At 37.9% G+C, this 24,569-nt stretch overlaps 1 protein-coding gene across 2 annotated transcripts in view; it reads right to left on the reverse strand.

Moving 5' to 3' along the window:
• LOC127446981 (E3 ubiquitin-protein ligase Midline-1-like) overlaps positions 1–24,569 on the reverse strand; it is a 44,892-nt gene that overhangs the window by 8,054 nt on the left and 12,269 nt on the right. For both annotated transcript variants that reach the window (XM_051708398.1, XM_051708397.1), the window contains exons 2-8: positions 19,815–20,548; positions 7,006–7,101; positions 6,525–6,632; positions 3,878–4,026; positions 3,548–3,675; positions 2,095–2,238; positions 839–1,000 (exon numbers count right to left, since the gene is read on the reverse strand). In XM_051708398.1, coding sequence (XP_051564358.1) covers positions 839–1,000; positions 2,095–2,238; positions 3,548–3,675; positions 3,878–4,026; positions 6,525–6,632; positions 7,006–7,101; positions 19,815–20,495 — 1,468 coding nt within the window. In that variant the 5' untranslated portion in view covers positions 20,496–20,548. The remainder of the gene's footprint in view (positions 1–838; positions 1,001–2,094; positions 2,239–3,547; positions 3,676–3,877; positions 4,027–6,524; positions 6,633–7,005; positions 7,102–19,814; positions 20,549–24,569) is intronic.

Consider the following 24,569-nt stretch of genomic DNA (forward strand, 5'->3'; position numbering starts at 1 on the left):
AAACAAAAAAATCTGTCTGTGATGTGAGCTTTTATTGTTTTATGCACCATTTTCCATTTTTTTTTTCCATTTGGGTTTGCAGTTTTTATCAAAAATGTAACCATTAGGGAAAGTATGCAAATATTTACTTGCACGTTTAAATGTGCAAATATTATTTTTATTTTATGTGTCCGTTTTATTATATCTATTGCTTGATTTTCAGTTTAAATCTCATTTAAACTCTTTTTCTTAGTTATTCAGTGTAATTTTGTGTAAGAATGGGAAGGTGGGGGTCAATTTTATTTTAACATAATAATGTATATTTAAAAAAAAATATGGCTGGAAAAGAAGACTGTTAGCTCTGCTCGAGCGCAGGGAAACTCCAGCCTCTTTTGTTGTTGGAGGGCTAATTTTAGTACCAGAACTGTCTAGCTTTTAGTACCAGTTTTTAAAATGACCTTGGTTTTATTTTGCTCCTAAACACTGCTTTTATTTGCATACTTTTTCACCTCTGGTCTGTAAACCAATAAATAACATCTGAAACAACACTCCTGCATCTTCACATGGTGTGATTCTCTTTGTGACTTCCTTGGTCCCTATGATACGGTCTTTGATGTTGTTTATTTTTTTGGCCCCCCAGTATTATTTTTTAACATTTGATTTCTGTCTGGTCCACTTTGTTATGCAGTAACAGTGAATCAAACATTTCATGAGCTTTCTTTATTGTGTGCTACAGAGGACACATGCATCTTCTTGCAAATTACAGTCATTCATATCTAATATTGCAGGAAAACCTAAAGCATTTTACTAACACAGATGTCACAGAAGTTAACAGAGTAAGAATGCAGTGCATACTCACTGTTTGTCTTCAGTTTGCCTGGTGCACTGCTGCGGCTCCCGGCCTGGTTTATGGCTTTCACAATGAAAATATATTTGGTTCCACTCTGCAGCCCGTGAACAGTGTAATGATTCTGTTTAATGTTGGGAACGATCATCCAGCTATCCATCGAGTTACACAGACCTGGAGCACCGAAAACAGACACTTTCTTCAAATTTAAAACAATCTCTAAGGCATTTCAGAAATTGCACATAAAGTAGTTTTTTTTAGCAGAGCTGAGTGATATATTGAAAACTTTCAAGCTTTCAAGCTACTAAAAGGTCCAAAAAACAACATTTATGCAGTGAAAAACAATATTTTTGATAAATAATGGCAGAATTGGGGGCCTGGGTAGCTCAGCGAGTATTGACGCTGACTACCACCCCTGGAGTCGCGAGTTCGAATCCAGGGTGTGCTGAGTGACTCCAGCCAGGTCTCCTAAGCAACCAAATTGGTCCGGTTGCTAGGGAGGGTAGAGTCACATGGGGTAACCTCCTCGTGGTCGTGATTAGTGGTTCTCGCTCTCAATGGGGCGCGTGGTAAGTTGTGCATGGATTGCGGAGAGTAGTGTGAGTCTCCACATGCTGTGGGTCTCCGTGGTGTCATGCACGACGAGTCACGTGATAAGATGCGTGGATTGACGGTCTCAGAAGCGGAGGCAACTGAGACTTGTCCTCCACCACCCGCATTGAGGCAGGTAACCGCACCACCACGAGGACCTAGTAAGTAGTGGGAATTGGGCATTCCAAATTGGGAAAAAAATAATAATAAAATAATGGCAGAATTGTAATTTTTGGGTGAACTATCGTTCAAGTATGCTGTGACCTTATGTGCTCAGTAAGCTTTTGTGTCTCTTCAGGTATTGTCGGCCTTGTAATCATGATTCATTTTGTACTACATGCCCAATCCTTGCTTTACAAAATAATCTGCTCCGTTTCCATCTTATCCACAGATGTGGCAAGTTGATACACAATTGGATGACACATTTTCATGGATTCTTGCAGAATGAAAATGTTGATTTCTGAGTCAGAACATCAAGTCCTCTGCAATGCTTTTATGATGCGCTTGGTTTATCATACAATCATAGCGTGAACTAATTCAATTTCTCGCTTTTCAGATAACGAGGTCACCATTGCAACATTCCTATGGACTGGATATGGTTGGGCTGCACTTTAAAGACGGTTCATCTGGACTGAATTTGAATATTGTTTCCTCCTCGCTCAGCTCGCTTTACTTACTGACAACATTAGTGTGTCCTGTGGAGATGGTGTACTGGAGCTCATAAGAAACAACACTAAATTCATCCTCTGATGTCCAGTGCACTGTGATGGTGTCGTAAGATGCTGTGCAAAGCTCCTCGCGTAAAGCGGGCACACTAGGAGCTGGGGAGAAAACAAAACAGTTTAGTCACAGAGAACTAATGTAACTGAATATGATGTTTAGCTCTGTGGTGTGGTAAGAGAACAAACAGTTGGCAAACAGTGTTGCTGATGACACTGGCACAAAGAAGTTACATTGACCACAGGATCTGTGAGTAGTTGACAAAGAACAAACAAAAGAACTGAGCCTAGAAGCTCAGATCACAGTTTTTCCCATTTGGGCGAAGTCGGTCGTTCCATCGATCGATAGATAGATCGATAGATAGACAGATAGATATAGATATTTGGTAATTTTATTGATTTATCGGCCAACAGATGGACAGACAGACAGACAGACAGACAGACAGACAGACAGACAGATAGATAGACAGACAGATAGACAGACAGACACAGACAAAAGAAAAAGTGATAGATAGATAGATAGATAGAAAAAGAATATGATGATGGATGGATGGACGGACAGATGGATGATAAACAGACAGACAAAAGAAAAGTGACAGACAGACAGACAGACAGATAGATATACAGATAGATAGAAAAAGAAAGTGACTGACAGACAGACAGACAGATAGATAGATAGAAAAAGAAAGTGACAGACAGACAGATAGACAGATAGACAGATAGATATATAGATAGATAGAAAAAGAAAGTGACTGACAGACAGACAGATAGATAGATAGATAGAAAAAGTGACAGACAGACAGACAGACAGACAGACAGACAGACAGACAGACAGACAGACAGACAGATAGATAGATAGATAGATAGATAGATAGATAGATAGATAGATAGATAAAGAAAGTGACAGACATACAGACAGACAGATAGATAGATAGATAGAAAAAGAAATTGACAGACAGACAGACAGACAGACAGGCAGACAGATAGATAGATAGACAGATAGATAGATAGATAGATAGATAGATAGATAGATAGATAGATAGATAGATAGATAGATAAAGAAAGTGATGATGGATGGATGGATGAAAAAAGAAAGTGACAGACAGACAGACAGACAAAAGAAAAAGAGATAGATAGAAAGAAAAGGAGAGTGATGATGGATGGATGGATAGACGGATGGATGAAAAAAGAAAGTGACAGACAGACAGACAGACAGACAGACAGACAGACAGATAGATAGATAGATAGATAGATAGATAGATAGATAGATAGATAGATAGATAGATAGATAGATAGATATGATGGATGGACGGACAGACGGATGGATATACATATCTGAATACAGACATTATTTGTTTTGCTCTTCCGTTTACAAACAAAGCAGATATTACGCTGACATCTGTGAACAAACCTGTGAGATAATCCAAACTCTCCAGCAGTTTCTTCTCTCTACTAAAGTCCAGTGTGAACGCATCAAACGTGTCATTCAGGTTTATCTCTGGGATCAGGACCTGTGAGGATGCTGTAGCCATAGACACTCTACAATCACATTTAAAACAGAGACTAGGTTAAAACATGCTAATATAACAGGTTGATGCAATTACCTCAACTTAAACAACAAAATGTGCAGTTTTAAGCAATGGAGCAGTCAACCTATGAAGCCTATTTTAAGACTTTCGGCATAATGTCTGGTCCATGCAGAGCCAGACTTTCTAGCTTTTTGCATGTGGTGTTTCTTCACCTCTCCGAGATGCTCTTTGCGGTCTGTAGAAAACGGGCGTGATCGGTCTCTTTCAGGACTTGGTCAGTTTGAGAGATGACAGATGAAGATCGCTCCATGAACTGTTTACAGTTAGCTATCTGTTGAGCGAGCTTTCTCAACCGAACCACCTACAAACAAACACACACTATGAGAATGACAACTATTAGCAATGATTAGCATTAACTATTAGCATATAAGCTAACACAAAAAGAAATGCCAGATGAGAACTGGTATTTGGAGCTTAAAGTATTCAAAATACACAAGGCTTACACAACCTTCAAGCTCTGAATGTAAATCGTAGACAGATGGGTTAAAGCAAGAACACGGATTTTTATGTACTGGCTTAATAATAGTATACTGTTCATTTATGATGAAAAATAAAATGAGTAATCCTCCATACTGTACCTTTAAACGTCCAGGCATCGGTTTGTCAAGACACATTTAAAGCTTGACGAACTGTCCTTTTACCATTAAACTAACAAGTAAAAAGATTTAGTCTTCAAATGATTATTTTCTCACCAAACCATGAGAGCATTTCTGTATAACGTTATTAAAAAAAAATAACGTGTTGAAAATATAACCTTAGACAAGCCCTTACTGACGAATTCAATTGCAAAATGGATTGCTGTGAACTGTAGGCCAATGACTGGCTTATGTTCAATAATATAGAAATAAATAATATATTGACTTCTAAAGCCACTTTTATGTAATGACTTATCAATGCTTTTATAGCCCGACCTATATGGGATTTTTGAGACTGATGCCGATTTTAAAGGGGGAAAATTCACCGATTACCGATATGGTGGCCGATATAGTTAATTTTTGAGCTGGAATGAAAAGCATTGTTTTCTGCATTATATGTTCTGAAAAAAGTTTTCGTATCTGCGTATATCGGTAAAATATACGCCGATACCGATATATCGGTGAAAGGTTAATATCGGCTGACCGATATATCGGTCGGGCACTAAATGCTTTACTCGTCTGCCACAGCAATGTAATGCATTTTAATTATCTGAATATTTATGATTTATATTATATTTAAAATGAACGGTAACACTTTACAATAAGGTTCCATTTGTTAACATTAGTTAACACCATTAGTTAACAAGTACTAACAATGAACGATAATTTTACAGCATTTATTAATCTATGTTAATGTTAATTTCAACATATAGTAATACATTTTTAAATCAAACGTTGCGTTTGTTAACATTAGTTAATGCACTATGAACTAACATGAACTATATGAACAAAGATTAATAAATGCTGTAAAAAAAAATATATTGTTCAGTGTTAACTCATGATACCTAATGCATTAATTAATGTAAACGAATGGAACCTTATTTAATTAAAGTGTTACCAAATTATTTAAATATATAAATATTTGCTGAGAAAGCAATAATTCAATATATAATGATTAAATAATTATAAATAGCTATATTTAAATAATTATACATTTTATATATATATATATATATATATATATATATATATATATATATATATATATATATATATATATATATATAATACAGAAAATTAAAATGCATTACATTATTTAGGCACACAAGTGAAGCGTTAAAGACAATCCAAAAGTATCGTTAGAAGGCAAGAAGTATATTTGGCCTACAGTTCACAGCAATACATTTTACAATTGAATTCATCAATCATTTCGAGATTTATTATAAGGCTTGTTTAAGGATGCGACAATGTACACCTGCGTCAGACGGATGCTTTTGGAGCGTCTCGGCTGCATTGCGTCATAAACATCCCGTTTTTAGGTTGCTGTGTCAAGTTAAAAACGTAGTTTGAAACTTAGAAAAACACGTCTTGAGATCCCTGCCTTTGGATCTACGCTCCATCAAGCTGTGCAAGAACTTCCTCATGTTGTGCTGTCAGCTGATGGGTTGGTTTGTTCTCTGTATAAGCTGCACGTTGCCTATACAGCGAGTCTCGCTTACTGCCCCCCGATGAAAACAGGTGGTACTCAAAGCTTGAATTGCCCATATGGAAGGAATATTCCTTATTACGGTATTGGAACATCATTAATTGTGTTAATTTTTTTAACACGTTATTTTTTACATAATGAATCGCACTGAATTAACGTGTTAACTTGACAGCCCTAATTTATATATTAAATTAATTTGTTTATTATTTATCATGAAATTAATTTGAATAAAAAATGCAATCGATTGACAGCCCTAATATATACAATAACAATTTTAAAAACACCATGATGGCATAACACGACACAAGGGTTCATGTTTGAGCAATGAACCCATTATAATGTTCAATGAACAAGATCATTCGTCTTTCTGTCCTTGGCAATATATACATGGCCTTTGACATCGACGAGCCGTAAGGAAGGAAACCGAGTTTCCTCTGAGTGAAATTCTCAAAGCCTTTTGTTTTTCTCCCGTTTTAGAATAACTCGACATGAACAGAATTTTCTAAATATTGTGCTGATGAAAACACTAAAAGTACACACACACAAAAAATGTTTTAATAATTCCCAGATTTCCATTTGTGTGATTTCATAGTTTTGATGTCTTCATTATTATCCTAAAATGTAGTTATGTCTTTTAACTGGTAGTGTGTGTACATAGGTCATTGTTTATGATACTACCTTTCCTTCTCTTATCTTAGTGCTGATAATTTGCCGTCTCTGCTGGACGATGTTTATGAGAACATCACATTCCTCCGTGAGTTTGCTCTCCTGATGAGCTGCATTGTGCTGAAATCAAAACAAACAAATGAACAAACAAAACATGGAAATGATGCAGGTAAATATGAACATAAATGTGAACAAACAACAACTTCCCCCATAACAAATCAAGTGATACAATCAAGCAATAAACCATGAAAGGCTGAACATTACAGTAATTAACTGTTGTTAAAGTTTATACATTACGGGAACGGTCAACCTACAAATGTCTTAATTATAGCTGCCTATGCATTTTAAACTGGGATACGAGAAAGTATTTAAATGACATTTTTTACTGTTTGGCGTCATTAATCTCAATCACTACAGGACTAATATAAACATGCTCAAATAGTGCACATCATTCAAAAGGACTGTATGCATAAATCCAGGTGTCTGTCTTTACCTCCACATGTTGACAGGTCTGAATTAACTTCCCCATCAGGTTTTCCAGCTCATTATTCCTCTTGATCAGATTGCTGAGGTTTGAATCCAACATTTGCTGTGGAAAAATAACAGCAAAACAGCAACATCAGCAAAAATTTAAATGGCACTTTGCAATGACACTTCAACACCTAAAGTCATCAAAAGGAAATCAGGAAAAATGAACAAAAAGCATCCTACAGCCATGATTTGGTCTGTTGATGTCGTTCGCTTCTGCTCTGTTGTTTACGGCAGGACCAAAGCACAGACTGATTCTTCAATCCGTCACTAAGCGTTTCCAACATCATCTGAGCCCAAAGCGATAAGACTCATCAGTGGGGGAGGGAATCAAGCGACTGATGGATTTGGATCAAATTAAAGTAGAGCAAGCCCATCTGGTGAGCTGCGATGCCACATCAGCTTAGATCCTCGTCAACATGTGCAGTCCAAAGTACACTACCGAGATTTCATTAGAAATTACATTATCAGCATTACATATGCACATGAATTTGAGTATTTGGTATCCAGCCATCCCTAGTAGCCTACAGCAAATAGTATACAACAACCACCTAGCAACTGCCTATCAACACCCTAGCAACCGCCTGTCTGTCTGTGTCTGTCCGTCCGTCTGGCTGTCTGTCTATCTATCTATCATCAGTCTTTCTTGTCTGTCTGTCTGTCTGTCTGTCTATCTGTCTATCTGTCTGTCTGTCTATCATCAGTCTTTCTTTTCTATCTATCTATCTATCTATCTGTCTGTCTGTCTGTCTGTCTGTCTAGCTATCTATCTGTCTGTCTGTCTGGCTGTCTGTCTATCTATCTATCATCAGTCTTTCTTTTCTATCTATCTATCTATCTATCTATCTATCTATCTATCTGTCTGTCTGTCTGTCTGTCTATCATCAGTCTTTCTTTTCTATCTATCTATCTATCTTTCTATCTATCTGTCTGTCTGTCTGTCTGCCTGTCTGTCTAGCTATCTATCTGTCTGTCTGTCTGTCTGTCTGTCTGTCTATCTATCTATCTAGCTATCTATCTGTCTGTCTATCTATCATCAGTCTTTCTTTTCTATCTATCTATCTATCTCTCTATCTATCTGTCTGTCTGTCTGTCTAGCTATCTATCTGTCTGTCTGTCTGTCTATCTATCTATCATCAGTCTTTCTTTTCTATCTATCTATCTATCTATCTATCTATCTATCTATCTATCTATCTATCTGTCTGTCTGTCTGTCTGTCTGTCTATCATCAGTCTTTCTTTTCTATCTATCTATCTTTCTATCTATCTGTCTGTCTGTCTGTCTGCCTGTCTGTCTAGCTATCTATCTGTCTGTCTGTCTGTCTATCTATCTATCATCAGTCTTTCTTTTCTATCTATCTATCTGTCTGTCTGTCTATCTATCATCAGTCTTTATTTTCTATCTATCTATCTATCTATCTATCTATCTATCTGTCTGTCTGTCTGTCTGTCTGTCTGTCTGTCTGTCTGCCTGTCTGTCTGTCTGTCTAGCTATCTATCTGTCTGTCTGTCTGTCTGTCTGTCTATCTATCATCAGTCTTTCTTTTCTATCTATCTGTTTGTCTGTCTGTCTGTCTGTCAATTTTAACTTTCAGACAAGGCTTTATCAAGCCAACCTCAAAGTTTGTCTACAACATTTTTAACCTAGTTCATGTTGTTATATAAAAATCACATTAAAACTGAATTGGAAACTTGTTTACTAAGTCATCATTTATTTTTGGTACTTTTAAAATGATTTTTATGTACAGTTTTTACTGTTTCAGCATTTTCCTAGACTAGAGATAGGCCGATAATAGTTTTGACCTATATTTTTAACCGATATTTGGGTCAATGACGTGACGCTCACTTTTTTGTCCGTGTCTAATAAACTATTCAAAAATACATTACACATGTAACTCACACAAAACAATTACTTGAATACACCTCTTCTGTGATGGACATGTTTTCAATTACTGAGCTGAAAGTCATTTTGATATTTTTTTCAGGGGCTTAAATTCAAAAATGTCATGTGGTGCAACCGTTAGGAGACAGCAAAAATCAGTCTCATTAAAAGCTGAAATTCTTGGAAAAATTAAATGTTGGCATGAGTTGTGCTGAATAATATATATATATATATATATTGTGTTTTAAACTAATATTTCTAATTATCACCTTGGACAGCCTTATTTGTCAATGACCCATTTACACTTAAACTCTGGTGCACCTGCAATGTTTCACTCTCAAATTTAAAAACTCACCATTCATACATACTGTGGACTAATTGCAAAAATTGGTCTCAATTGTCACAGAACCCCCCAAATAAAAACAAAGACTCCAATTATTCTTAAATAATGTTGTATGTGTTTATAATCTTATGATTAACATTTTGTATTTATTTTTTTGTCATAAATTTGTAAACATGTAATTTGTGGTTCTGTTCACTCTACCTCACTTTGAAAAGTCTCATTTTATTCCACTATATGGCAGAAAGCACTAGAAAAAAGATTTGTTTTATCTATCACATTCCATCACAATATACAGATCTGAAATGTAGGTGGCGCTATAACGCATTTTAGCCCTCACAGATGTGCTCGTCCATAGACATTCAGTCTAATTTTCAGTTCATGCACCATCCTCAATGTTTCATTGAATATCTCGGCCTCTGAGTGGACTAGAAGGTTAATTTAGGTGTCATTAGAAAACTGAGACACCTTTGTGATGTTATAAAACATTTTATCATCAATTTTTTTCTGATGATTTGTTTAGCATGCTTTTCCTTCTGGATGGCATATTTTGTTCTGGACATCTAATATATAACATTTGATTATTCAGCCAAGCAAGCTCACAGACAAGTAAAACATTACTGTTTTAGAAAACTTCCTAGGGTAAAAGCATATATAAAGATTTTAGCTATTTTGGGTTTATAGCAGCAGTTATTGGAGCATAAAAGAGACGTTTGTATTTGATGACACAGAAATCATATTTCACTTTGTGAATCTTTTGACAATCTTTTGAACTGTTGTATTAGGACAACACAATTAACTATACAGTCACATTCCTGAGAATGAGAGCTTTCATTTGATATATGACTTGTCCATTTATGTGTGTGAAGGACTTTCAGATAAATATTTCTACCCCATTATCTCTGGGGGGTGCTAATTTTCAATGTGAAGGTTTTGAGGCTTTACTTTGTTATTTTAAGTAACATAAATGCAGAAGTGAATATTCTAAATTTTCAAATGATACCTCATATGCCTGACTTATATATATGGAGACTTTAACATTTTAAGCATAAACTTTTCTCGCAATATAGCGCCCCCCTTTGGACTCACCGGTGGGGGTTTAAGGGGTTAATCGGTTATCAGTTCTTAAATATCGGGGTTACCGATAAAGTAAATATTAGCAATATTCGTTTTTTTAAATAGTTCACCAGAGGTTAGTGATACATTATTAAGTTGTTAATGTGCCTAAAAGCAAAAATAAAACAAGATCGGTTATGCATACTGGTTATTTGACACTTATAAACAAAAATAATCAGTATCGCATTGGTAATTAAAAACCAATATCGGACCATCTCTATCCCAGACCCAGACTTTCTTTATGGACAAAAATGACATAAATCTCCTTTGATGCATGTACATACACTACTGAACATTGTTAGTAGACAAATAAAAATAAACTAGTGAGAGTGTGATTACTGAATTATAACTTCTAGAAAATCACAGTGTGCAAAGATGAAAATACACCCATATATGCAGTGTTTTTTGTTGCATAATGCTTTCTGTTTCAATAAAAATAGTAGGCAGTGTACAGAATATACAGCAAAGTATTCAGTCAACAGTAAGCTGGTATTCTATTCTGAACAAAGACTAAACCTGACCAAAGTTATAGAAACATTGCTTACAGCACCTTATTTAGTTCACAGAATTTTCACAGTGGCATTTCAAAGTGCCTCAGCCTGCACAGAAATAGATGCTTTTATCCAAACCCTCTCCACTAAATCATTTATACATGATATGTTCATGTGTTAAAAGCCACAGAATAGTGGAGGAAAGTGTTTCTAAAGAGTACCTATTGTTAGCTGGGATTCGATTTTCTGAAAAATCTCAAAATGGGTTAGCTCAAGCATGTGAAACACTGACAAATCAAGTGAAGACTTCAATAGGGAAAAAATGAAAGAACATTTGCATCTGTGTGTTACTTTTATAAAATAAAAATGGCTAAAGTTCTGAGTTTAATATTTAAAAAGGACTCCCAGAGCAGAGGGCTCCAGTGGGCAATATGAAATGCAGGACTCATTCTATCTTTTAAGCTCTCTGAAAATATAAAGGAATATGATATTGTAGATGTGCATGTTAAAAAAAAGCTAATCTCATCTGATATTACTGCAGTAAATACACCAATGCTCATTTTGGCCAAAACTGCTTTCAAAGCACAGACCAGGTACAACCATCTGACAAATCTGAGTGAAATATCATATGTGGAAATAATTACAGTGGTGTTGGAGTGTTGTTCATAAAGTCGATGAGTTCAAGCACTTTCACCACTCATTTCCAACAATCTTCTTTTTTTCTCAGGAAGGAAATGGGTCTCTCAAAACCAAAGGTGTAGAAGCGAACACACTTTTCAACAAGAGGAAACTGTCTGACTTCCCCTTTTCATCCGTTCTGAATGACTTTCCACTTATTGTCTACCATTCAGAATGTTACGCTTGCAAAGAAATAAGAGTTTGGTCTGGAGTCAGGAGCTTGCAAACCTGGCATCCAATTAATGAAATGAGATTGGAGGTGTGGGTTAGAGCTACTTTGACTAATAAAAAGCACTCATTTTGAATTTGCTATTTACAAGAAGCATCTGCTGACGTGCCTCGCAAAAAAGAGATCTCAGAAAACCTACAATCGAGAGTTGTTGCTTTGCATGATGCTGGAACAGGTTGTCCCTATAGCAGCTTTGGGACTATCTGATCACTGTCTGGTTCATCTTCTTCCAACCTACAGATAGAAAATAAAATCTGCTAAGTCTGTAGTAAGGACTGTAAAGAGATGGACCAATGAAGCAGAGCTGTAACTACAAGCCTGCTTTGACTGCACTGATTGGAGTGTTTTTGAGGTTGCAGTCACAGACCTGGATGAGCTCACAGATACTGTTACATCATATATCAGTTTCTGTGAGAATATGTGCATTCCTACTAGGACTTATTTAACATTTAACAACGACAAACCATGGTTTACAGTGGAACTCAGGCACCTTCGTCAGGCCAAAGAGGATGCTTACAGAGTTGGGGATAAAGTCTTGTACAATTAGGCCAGGAACACACTGAATAAGGGAATCAGAGTGGCTAAAAGAAGATACTCTGAAGAAGCTGAAAAACAAGTTTTCAGCTAACGACCCTGCATCAGTGTAGAGTGGCATGAAACAACTTATGAATTACAGGACTCCTACCTCCAACCCTGTGGTGGACCAACAACTGGCTAAAAACCTGAATGTGTTCTACTGTAGATTTGAAAGGCCCAATCTCACACCCCACACCCACTCTGACCTTCACTTCACACAAACACCAACACCTCCTGCAACCCACCTCCTGCAACTAAACCTGCACTTAAGATCTGTGAAGATGATGTGAGCCACGTCTTTCGAAAACAAAGGATAAGGAAAGCACAGGGCCCAGATGGCGTTTCACCTGCATGTCTTAGATCCTGTGCTAACCAGCTGGCCCCCATCTTCACACAGATCTTCAATAGATCACTGGAGCAGTGTGAAGTCCCATGCTGCTTCAAACGTTCCACTATCATCCCCATCCCAAAGAAACCAAAAATCACAGGACTTAATGACTACAGACATGTCGCCCTGACGTCTGTGGTCATGAAGTCATTTGAGAGACTGGTGTTGGCCCACCTGAAGGACATCACTGGACCCTTTCTAGATCCCCTTCAATTTGCTTATCGAGCAAACAGGTCTGTGGATGATGCAGTCAACATGGGATTGCATCATATCCTGCAACATCTGGACAGACCAGGGACATATGCAAGGATCCTTTTTGTGGACTTCAGTTTGGCTTTCAACACCATCATCCCAGCTATTCTCCGGACTAAATTACACCAACTCTCTGTTCCCACGTCTATCTGTCAGTGGATCACCAGCTTTCTGACGGACAGGCAGCAGCTTGTGAGACAGGGGAAATTCACTTCCAGCACCTGTACAATCAGCACTGGTGCCCCCCAGGGATGTGTGCTCTCCCCACTACTCTTCTCCCTCTACACCAATGACTGCATCGCCAAGGACCCCTCTGTCAAGCTCCTGAAGTTTGCAGACAACACCACTGTCATCGGCCTCATCCGAGATGACAATGAGTCTGCATACAGAAGGGAGGTTGAACAGCTGGCTGTCTGGAGCAGTCAAAACAACCTTGAGCTGAACATGCTCAAAATGGTGGAGATGATTGTGGACTTTAGGAGGAACACACCAACACTGACCCCCTTCACCATTCTAAACAGCACTGTGGCAGCAGTGGAGTCATTGAGGTTCCTGGGCACTACCATCTCACAGGACCTGAAGTGGAAGACCCACATTGACACATTGAAAAAGGCCCAGCAGAGATTGTACGTCCTTTGCCAGCTGAGGAAGTTCAACCTGCCACAGGCGCTGCTGATACAGTTCTACTCAGCGGTCATTGAGTCTGTCCTCTGCACTTCAATAACTGTCTGGTTTGGTTCAGCTACGAATTCAGACATCAGAAGACTACAAAGGACAGTTCGGACTGCTGAGAGGATTATTGGTTGCCCCCTGCCCTCCCTTCAGAAACTATACACTTCCAGAGTGAGGAAAAAGGCTGGAAAAATCACTCTGGACCCCACTCACCCTGCCCATTACCTTTTTGAACTGTTGCCTTCTGGCCGACGCTTCAGAGCTCTGAGCACCAGAACTGTCAGGCACAGGAACAGTTTTTTCCCTCAGGCTATCCATCTCATGAACAGTCACAACTGCCCCTTTGAGCAATAATTAATGTGCAATACACAGTCTTTTTATATTATCCAACACATCCTGTCTCTTCTGCCATTACATTCCCTTGCACTGAATATAACCGATTTGTATTTAGATTTGCACTATGTATGTGTATGTGTGTGTATGTATGTATGTATGTATATTCATATATGTGTATATTTGTGTATATGTATGTATATGTATGTGTGTATGCATGTATGTATATGTATGTATATGTATGTGTGTATGTATGTATATATATATATATATATATATATATATGTGTATATGTATGTGTATATGTATGTATATGTGTATGTATATGTGTATATGTATGTGTATATGTATGTATATGTGAATGTATATGTGTCTATTGTGTATTCTATATATACTTTTTTCTTTTCAATATGTATCTATTTTTTATTCAATTGTAATTATTTTTTAAAGTCTTGTTGCTGTTTATGTATTGTTGTACACTGGAAGCTCCTGTCACCAAGACAAATTCCTTGTATGTGTAAGCATACTTGGCAATAAAGCTCATTCTGATTCTGATTCTGATTTTGATTCAAAGTTATCTTGAAGAGCTTAGATATTCATCTGTCCACAGTTAGACAAACTGTCTATAAACGGAGATGATTTAGTACTGTGGCTACTCTCCCTAGAAGTGGCCGTCCAGCCAAGATGACTCGAAGGGCACACCGCAGAATGCTCAAGGAGGTAAAAAAGATCCCTAGAGTGACAGCTAAAGACTTGAAGGAATCACTGGAACTGATTAACATCTCTGTTCATGAGTCTATTATATGGAAAACACTAAACAGGTATGGTGTCCATGGCAGGACATCCTGAAGGAAGCCGCTGCTTTCTAACAAAAACAGGCTGCGCACTTGAAGTTTGCCAAAGACCACCTTGACACTCCACAGTGCTACTGGGAAAATGTTTTGTGGACTGTTGATACTAAGGTTGAATTGTTTGGGGAGAACTCACAGCACTACATATGGCGTAAAAAGGGCATCGCATACCAACATGAAAACATCATCTCAACGGTGAAGTACGGTGGAGGGAGTTTCATAATTTGGGGTCTGGACCGCTTGCCATCACAGAGGGAAATATGAATTCCCAAGTTTATCAAGATATCCGACAGGATAATGTCAGGGTGGCTGTGTACCAGCTGAAGCACAGTAGAAGTTGAGTGATGCAGCAAGACAATAACCCTAAACATCGAAGTAAATCCACTACAGAATGTCTTAAAAAAAAAGAAAATCCACTTTTTGGAGTGTCCCAGTCAGAACCCAGACCTTAACCCAATAGAGATGCTGTGGAATGACCTCAAGAGAGCTGTTCACACCAGACATCCTAAGAATATGGCTGAGCTGAAGCAGTTCTGTAAGGAAGAATGATCCTAAATTCCTTCTGAACGCTGTGCAGGTCTAATCCGCTGCTACTGAAAACACTTGGTTGAGGATATTGTTGCCAAAGGAGGATCAACCAGTTATTAAATCCAAGGGTTCACTTACTTTTTCCACAGCACTGTGAATGATTAATGGGATGTGTTCAATAAAGACATGAAATATTATAATTGTTTGTGTGTTGTTAGCTTAAGCACATTGTGTTTGTCCATACCTGTGACTTTGATGAAGATGAGATCACAATTTATGACCAATTAATGCAAAAGGGATCAAATACATTTTCTTGCCACTGTACATGTATGTTTGCGTGTCTTCAGAAGTGTTTATTAATCTTTAATAAAACCACTTTAGGCTCCCTAAAAAAATTCTATAAAGGTTATAAATAAATGTTCAATAATGTCCATGCTTCATGTTAGGGCTGCAACAACTAATCGATAATATCGATAATGAAAATCATCGACACTGAATTTCATTATCGATTAGTTGGATATTTGCGGCGAGCAAGGAGAAGCTCCGTCAGTGACGTCTCCTAACAGCCCGGTGAAAAATGTGTTGCATGATAAAACATGAAGCGGAAAAAACACGACCCAAGATGTCCATCGCATGACCGCACATTATAAACAATTTAGAAGATCATAGTTCATCAGTTACGTTGAAAGAGGGCTTGTGCTGTTTGATGCGCTTAAGGGTTGTTTCTCTCCAGCCCATAACTTGCATTTTACTGCTACTTTCTGTGTTTTATAATGTACACGTTATGAATTCAAAACCAGGTGTGTATTTCCGCGTTTCGCAAAACTGTTTGTCTTTACCACAAGCGGGTCTCCAATCGCAATGGAGAAAGGGAGCGCAATCATTTTGATTAAACTCGTACAACATCATACCTCGATTTCAGTTTCAATGTAATCAATCGTGCAGCTTTCTTGGATGTCACACCAGTGTCTAAGAGGTCCACGTGTGCCGGTTTTTGAAGTGTTTCAGATTGTTTCTCATCATGTGTGTGCATGTAATTCAGTGAGCACCGCCGGGATGAGACTTTTCAGCGTGAGAGTGAATCTGTTTTTGAAAAGAATACTTTAGAAACATGTAACCAGTGACAATAATATTGGAAGTTTTAAAATAGTAATCCAAAGTACTTTAAATGTATGTAACACAGCACTTGCATATGTATCTAACATGTATTTTTCAGTTGTGCAGAATTATTCATTTTTCTATTCTGGTGTCCCATTGCCTTCTGTTGGGGTAACGTTTTTTTGTTCCACTCCATCCCTGATGGATCATTTTACTCTTAAACGAACAGCACTTTTTAAGTTTATCAAGTTAAGGAAAGGAACTATTTAGCATATTTCCTGAAAGTAATAATAACACTATGTAACACAGTTTTTGTTCCTGGGTAGTAAGTGTTATTTCCTAATTGCTTATGCCTCAAAAGTATAGAAAATGGCTATTATTCCCCACAAACTTTGCTTTTGTGACCAGGACAGTGATCATTTCCAGGTGAATTTGTCTTTTCGTTCACATAAAGTCAGAAAAAATAACATATGAATCCAAATGAACATGTATTTATACTAAAGTAATACAAAAATGACTACAAAAGATTTAGAAGTGAGTAGTTTTTCGAGATTTACGATTATACTGTAAATCACTTTCGCGAATCAGCCCCCAAATGTACTCATCATACTTCAAGGTGTCCAGCAAGGTCTTAATGTTGTTGTAATCCTCTTTGAGGTGCACCGAGTGAGCCAGGGGAACAGACGGGTACTTGTTACCATTATGGAGCAGCACGGCTTTGAGGCTCCTGGATGAGCTGTCTATGAAGAGGCACCACTCATTCTGGTTACAGGCGATTCCGATTGCCTCAAACAGACTGGTCACATTGTGGCAGAAGCAGAGCCCATCTTGACGGGTGAGAAGCTGGAAAAAGGTTGGTGATGCTTCCTCTGATCTGCGACTTTCACATTTTCATCCAACAAGTTTCACTGCTTGAGCCTAGACATCAAAATCTTGGCACTGGACTCCTCAGCTCCACCTCTGAAATTGTCATCTGGATCTACAACGTCTTCCTCGCTCTCTGATTTGCTGCTCTCTTCTAAAGACGGCTGCTCTCTCTCCGGAGGAGTGGGTACGAGGAGCTCATGGCAGTGTGGCACCGGGGCGATGGATGAAGGAAGGTCCGGATACGTGATAGCAGGTGCATTCTTGCCAGTCCAACGTTTGGATGGGTCCACCATGCAGAAGTAGCAGTTGCTTGAGTGGTCAGTGGGTTCCCGCAAAATTATTTTCATATATGATATATTTTTTCAATAACATTTTTAAATTAAAAACTTATACAATTGTAAAAATGAAAACATTTTATAACATCAAATTCCGAGCAACAATTGTTCATCTTACCTTCCAGAGTTTTTTTGCAGTGCTCGCAGGTGAAATGAGGTGCCCAGGGTTTGTCTTGATCCCCAACAGGCATGCCGAAATATGCCTTGTAGACCTCACACATCTTAGCAGATGCTTCCATGGAGTACTTTTACACTCTTATCTTGATAAATTGGCCGCAGACATAGCAAAATGCGTCTGCCGGATGCTCTTGATGCCATCTCAGAAAAATGCAGATATGTATCCACTTAGGCAGCTGGAACTAAACTGAACTGGTGGGCTTAAGGCCCCTGTATTTATACTACTGTTTATATTACTGGAAAAAGTTCTAGAAGTTACTCCAAGTTTACTCAGCACTGAATCTATCTGTATGTTCTGGAAAATGGGTAAATTTAAAAATATCACTGTCCTGGTCACAAAAGCAAAGTTTGTGGGGAATAATAGCCATTTTCTATACTTTTGAGGCATAAGCAATTAGGAAAATAATCACTTACTACCCAGGAACCAAAAAGGAAAAAAAAAAAAAACATTGTTACACGGTGTAATAATAATAATAAATTCAAACTGAACGTTTCATGATTCAGGCTTTGTTCAAAGTTTTGTGAGAGTATAGAATTGTGGATTTAATACAGTAAATCAAACTAAATCCTTACGCCTTTTATCATTTCTGTTTTTTAGAAAAATATACATTTTAATAAAATGTTTGTTAATTATTGGATTAATCTGATTAATTGATTAATCAAAGAAATAATCGAAGATTAATTGATTATCAAAATAATCGTTGGTTGCAGCCCTACTTCATATCTGTCTTTTCTAATAATATCTCATATTAATAATCGTGCATTAGTCCATAAACAGTGACAGTGATAGAGACTTGGCTCTATATACAAGTAATCACCAAATTAAGCTTTATATTGCCTATATATTAACCAGACGAAGGGTTTTGTATAGGGATGTCCTGATACCATTTTTTTTCAGTTTTATTTTTTCTGAAATTCCACATCAACAGTTAGTTTCAATTTTATCATCAAAATGGTGTTTAAATAAATTAATAAATTAAAACTTTAATCAAAAGAAAATATAACAATTAATTGTCAACATAATATTGTATTATTTTTATCAAATCAAGTGCTTTTATACAAAAGCTCACAGCACAATCCAAAATACAATATTGGAGTTATTTTTGTCAAATAAAGTGCTGCATAACAGAGCATAACAGATATAAATATAATACAATTATATAATACAATTACTATATAATTAGATAAATATAATACAATTACCATTGGTTTATTATTAGTAGTAGTAGTAGTAGTATTACAGTGAATATTACATAACTATACAGTAGTGATTTATTTCTATCGTATGTTTTTCCATTTAAATTGAGCTTTTATTTTGGCAGAGCTTTTATTTTGAAGTGTTTCTGTGTTGTTATTGTGGTAGCTTCTCAATCCGGAAAAGTCGGTCGCTACGTGACCCAATGTGATTGTTGAACCGCAAGCACTAAACATTTGAAGCACGCAGCACATGCAGACTATATATTTATCTAAATAAATCGCAGCTTTTGCGGTTAAATAATCTCACTAGTACATAACGTGATTTTAATTTGTGCACTGATTGTTTACGTAATGACATTCGTACTTCAGATGGGATCGGTTTTTGGTATCAGAGCATTTTTAGAAGCACAAGTACTGTACATGAGCATGGTATTGGACCCAATTCCAATACCAGTTTTGGGACATACCAATTTATATATATATATACACATACATACATGATGCATGTGCTGACACGCACATACACACAAATAAGGACTATCGGCAACTATCAGTGTTGATTTTTGCCAATAACCGATAGTTCCAAATGCAACTATCAGCACTGATTAATCAGTAAAACGGTTATATCGGTCGACCTCTACTTGAGCAAAGTGGCTCAATAATAAGACGTGTCTATCTGCATCTTACAATGGATTTGAATGCGGCTCATCCAATCAGAATTTAGAGTCAGAACAATATGTTTTAAAATAAGACAATGTGTCTTACCTTGAGCTTGTCGTATCGTTCTCCTAGTGACGACACCTGATGCTCGCGATGATGCCCCACCAGTTTACACAATGAGCAGATCAGCTGTTCATCCGTCATGCAGTACATGTTCACCTTCTCCTCTCCATGCTCCGAACAGGCCAGTCCTCTGAGACGTGAGTCCGGTAGCGGTTCTGTTAGGCGGTGACCCGTGAAGGGCTTCTTGTTTGGGTGAGTCGCCCGAAGGCATTCCTGGCAGTACGACACCTCGCAGGTGACGCAAGTCTTTACCGCATCCTGCGGAGGGTCCTGCTCGCAGAACTGGCACCGGACTGGCTCACATGATGAAGTCATGACCGCGCAATCGTCCACGCCTGAGGGGAACTGATCGCAGCGGCGAGTTTCGTCTGGAGAGTTGGGTCCACTCAAAGAGGCCTTCTGGATGCGGTCAATGATGTTCTGCAAAGTGACGTTGCGTTTGAGTCCGTCTAGGCCCTGCAAGTCGAGTGTGACGACATAGCGGCAGGTGGGACACTGGAATGCAGTGAACGGTTGTGTGGACTCGTCGAATGCGCAGGAGTGGGACTCTAGGATGCGGTGAGCGCAGTTGAAGCACAGACTGTGGGCACAAGGCAGCAGTAAAGGGTCATCAAAAAGCTCTAGACAGATTGGGCAAGTCAACTCTGACTCCAGTGTGTCCATCTTCAGTGAAGCGATGCAGACGTCAGCGAAACCCAGGGAAGCTGTTTAGCCGTCTAAAGACAAATAAAATCATCAGTGGGACAAAACAAAGAGACAAACCGAAGCTTCTTACATGAGAGTAAAACTGGGAAAATCTGTCTAAAGTTTGTTGCCATAAATTGTGCATTTAAAAAATGAAAGAAAACTGTATCTTATGATATCTTATGAAGCTACAGAAGTTTTCTTTCACGGAAGAAAGAAAGTCATACAGGTTTGGACCAACAGAAGTTTCATTTTTGGGTGTACTATCTAACTTTTACACCACTAATGGCTCCAAATAGAATAGAGTGCAACTGTCTGGTTCCGGAAGTAAAAATCACATTCATTTTCTCCATAAGCAAATAGATTTTTAACAATAACTTTTAAACCTTTAAAGACAGACCTACAGTGAGCTCTGAGGTTGCTAATCGACGTTATTGCACAGGTCTCTGGAATACTCGACTCTGAATGGTCAATGGCACCATCTAGTGGTCGGATATTTCTCAGTAACAACTGCAAAACCCAGGATTAAGTCACATCAGATAGGTCATCCGGGTATTGTGAGTCATCTTTCCTACTTCTCGGACCATCTGCGATCTCTACAAGTAAGCTAATAAAATAATTTAAACTCAAATTAAAATTTCAAGTCCATTTATTTATTTATTTGGCGAGTAGTCATGTTATAAGATGGATAATGAGCAGTCAGACGGTCATTATTTACTAAATAAACACCAACAGAACTCTGACGCAAACCCAAGGGGGAATTCAGCTGATCAGCGAATTCTTTCTTCTCATATAATTACATAATTTCAACGCAAATAAATATTTAGTGCCCATTTATTCAGCAAGTTGTCTTGTAATAAGCTGAATAATGAGCAGTCAGATGGTCATTTTCGCAAAATAAACACCAACAGATCTCTGACGCAAACGGGGGGTGGAATTCAGCTCTTCAGCAATTGCTTTCTTCTCACATAATTACATAATTTCAATGCAAATAAATATTTAGTGCCCATTTATTCAGCAAGTAGTCTTGTAATAAGATGAATAATGAGCAGTCAGATGGTCTTTTTCACAAAATGAACATCAACAGATCTCTGACGCAAACGGGGGGTGGAATTCAGCTCTTCAGCGATTGCTTTCTTCTCACATTATTACATAATTTCAAAGCAAATCAATATTTTATGGCCATATATTTATTTATTTGGTTAGTAGCCATGTAATAAGCCAGAATATGTCCAGTCAGCCAGTTGTTATCGCAAAGTAAACCCCTTCAAGGTGATACAAGACCCTTCCGCATCTGGGTTTATTTTGTGATAACAACCGGCTGATTGTACATTATCATAACGCGTATGTTTCTGTTGAAGCCATCAGTCCGCATTTTTTCAATTTTATTTTTAAAAAATCGTTTTTGATGAATAACTACACTACCCATGTTCCTGAGCGGGAATTCCACCAATCAGGGAGTCGTGGCGAACAAAGTGCACCAAAAGAGCTCTGCAGCGACCTCAATGACCCATTGTGAATGGCGCAATCAAGTCGAGCTCCCTACACTCTCAAACTACTTACATATTTGCACTGTATATATCTGAATATTTTACAATCATCTTAAAAATAACTTGTTTCTATATTTATAAACAACCATTTTAAACCAACAGTTTTATATATTATCGTTTTTTATTTGATTACATCATTTGCGATGCTTCATGGGATTGTAGTTCATTCCATCATTAAAGACTTGTACCTTTGTCTTTTTGTCTGATTTTTTTATCCTTTTGATTTTGTTCAAATCAAAGCTTTATCATGTTGTGATTCACCTCGGAGCTGGTTGGTTTGGTTCATGGCTTAAAAACCGTTTACGAAGAATGTGATGAAATCTCTATGAAAAAGATGATGGGAAAAATGTTGATAAAGTGTGCGGGCACTGTTGTACTCTATTGCAAAAATAAACCAGTTAATCATCTACCATTGCTCGGACAAACACCCCCAAATTCATATCCAGACAGTGCCTCGGTGGCTCGACAGGTCAGTCAAGCAAAATAGATCTGCAGCGAGAACATTACGTCTTTGTTTCTGACATGTCTGACCGCAGCTGCGAGCAGATGGAATCTGCCCATGAATTGTCTTCATCCACTCATTAAGTGTGAAAAGAACCTAAAGCTCATTACTACACAATGGCCTTTGAATCTGAGTGAAGATACAGCAATTACTGTTGGCACATTCACTGAGCGACTGTTTCTAAAACCCCGAAGGTCACAGAAGGTCACAGAATGCCAAAACATAGCCTACTCCAGGCAAGGTCGTGAACACAGAAGCTTCAAGCTACTCAAGCTGGATTTTGTGCGATCTTGCGTACTTGCGTGAAGTATGTTTCTGGCCTATTTCTTAATATCTGTAAAACAAATGTACAAAAACAGTTTGGGAAGGAAACTAATAGTTAGACATGTCACGATTAGGCTATTAAATAACCATCTGGTTTATTTGAGATAACCGTGATTATTGTGCACTTCACATTCAAATCACATTTTAATGCCCAAATAAGGGAATTTTAAGCGAACATATAAATGCCATCAACGGTGCGTTTGTGTGTCATTCAGTTGAACTCCGTCACTGAGTCGCACCGCTGGCATCAACCAGAGCAGCTCCTGTCCGGAAGAGTGCGCGAAACGCTTCTCAAGTGCTCTGATGCACGCGCAGTCAGCAGTGCTCGCGCCAAACTCCTGCGAAAATGCAAACAAACAAATATAAACTTTTATAGTGAACGCAAAGCGCTCCAGCTTCACTTTAAACGATCATGTAATGGAAAATATTCCTGGTCATAATGGGTGAGTGAAATGTGATGAGACTGCAGTATACCCAACAGACTCGTGCAGCGCATGCAAGCCATATGCGCATCACGAGCCGGCAGCGCTTCACTTTCGGTTAATCGCATGAGTAAACGCTCCCGCTTTGCTTCGGTCAGGCGGCGCGGATGACAGCCTACATTCTGTGTTTCATTTGTTTCTTTTTGCATTCAGAACAACACGTGATGTAATAAGGAAAACACCACTATTAATGAGATTTCCTCAATAAAGTTTTAGGATTTTGCAGATGCGATTTACCGAAAAGGGTTAAATAGTTGATCGGCTGGTGATGTGCGAATGGCTTGCATGTGCAGCACAAGTCTCGTCACACTTTAAAAGTGTTTAGCCTCCCATTCAGCTGATGAAAACACTCTGCGTGATCATGAGGAAGAATGACATCAAGATGTAGATCTGAATGCAGGTGTGAGGAACTTCATATAAATAAAACAGTCTGCTCCTCTCTCGCTGTTGCTTGCGTGCTAGTGATTACCCATCTGTGTGATTTTGGACATAATATAAGAAATATTTAAGATTCCACACAATTCTGTGGTCAGTAATCAAATAAATCACAGTTGTGACATTAACTGTGTTAACTCATTTTGTACAAAAGGACAGGTTTTCTTTCATTAAAGCACTTAAGATGCTCTGTGAAAATTCACATGCACCAGATCTGATCTTTCTGCACTGTATTCTTGAATATTTTTCTCCAGCACCGAACACGCTTCATTTATGCCCTGTCCCGCTCTGCACGAGTTGCCTCTTTTCCCCGCATGTGAGTAAACATGAGGCGCCGCATAAGTTAACATAGTTCCAGAGCTCCGTAATTTAGTTTTATTATTCAGCATGTTATGAGACTTTAATAATAAACAAATAGATTTCTGTTCTAATTTTGTGAATTAATCAGATGTCATCATCTCTGGCACGGATGACAAGACAATAAAATTACTAGTTTGTAATCTAGCCTTTCTCACTTTAATGAAATATAAAAATGGTCCATTCAGATGTTTATATTTTCTAAATGTGCAGGGGATACTCCTGAACCCCCATACAGTATCAAGGGCTTCTATGCCCTCATACTTGGGTATCTGAATGTAACAAAGATATCAAAATAAATTGCACTCGATTGATAAACTATATAAAATTTAAAACAATATTTTGGTAGAAGATCCATCAGACCCCAATGCTGTTTTATAGAGACTATTTTGACTGTTTAGGA

This window comes from Myxocyprinus asiaticus, chromosome 10 (assembly GCF_019703515.2).
Source record: "Myxocyprinus asiaticus isolate MX2 ecotype Aquarium Trade chromosome 10, UBuf_Myxa_2, whole genome shotgun sequence".
Classification (NCBI taxonomy): domain Eukaryota; kingdom Metazoa; phylum Chordata; class Actinopteri; order Cypriniformes; family Catostomidae; genus Myxocyprinus; species Myxocyprinus asiaticus.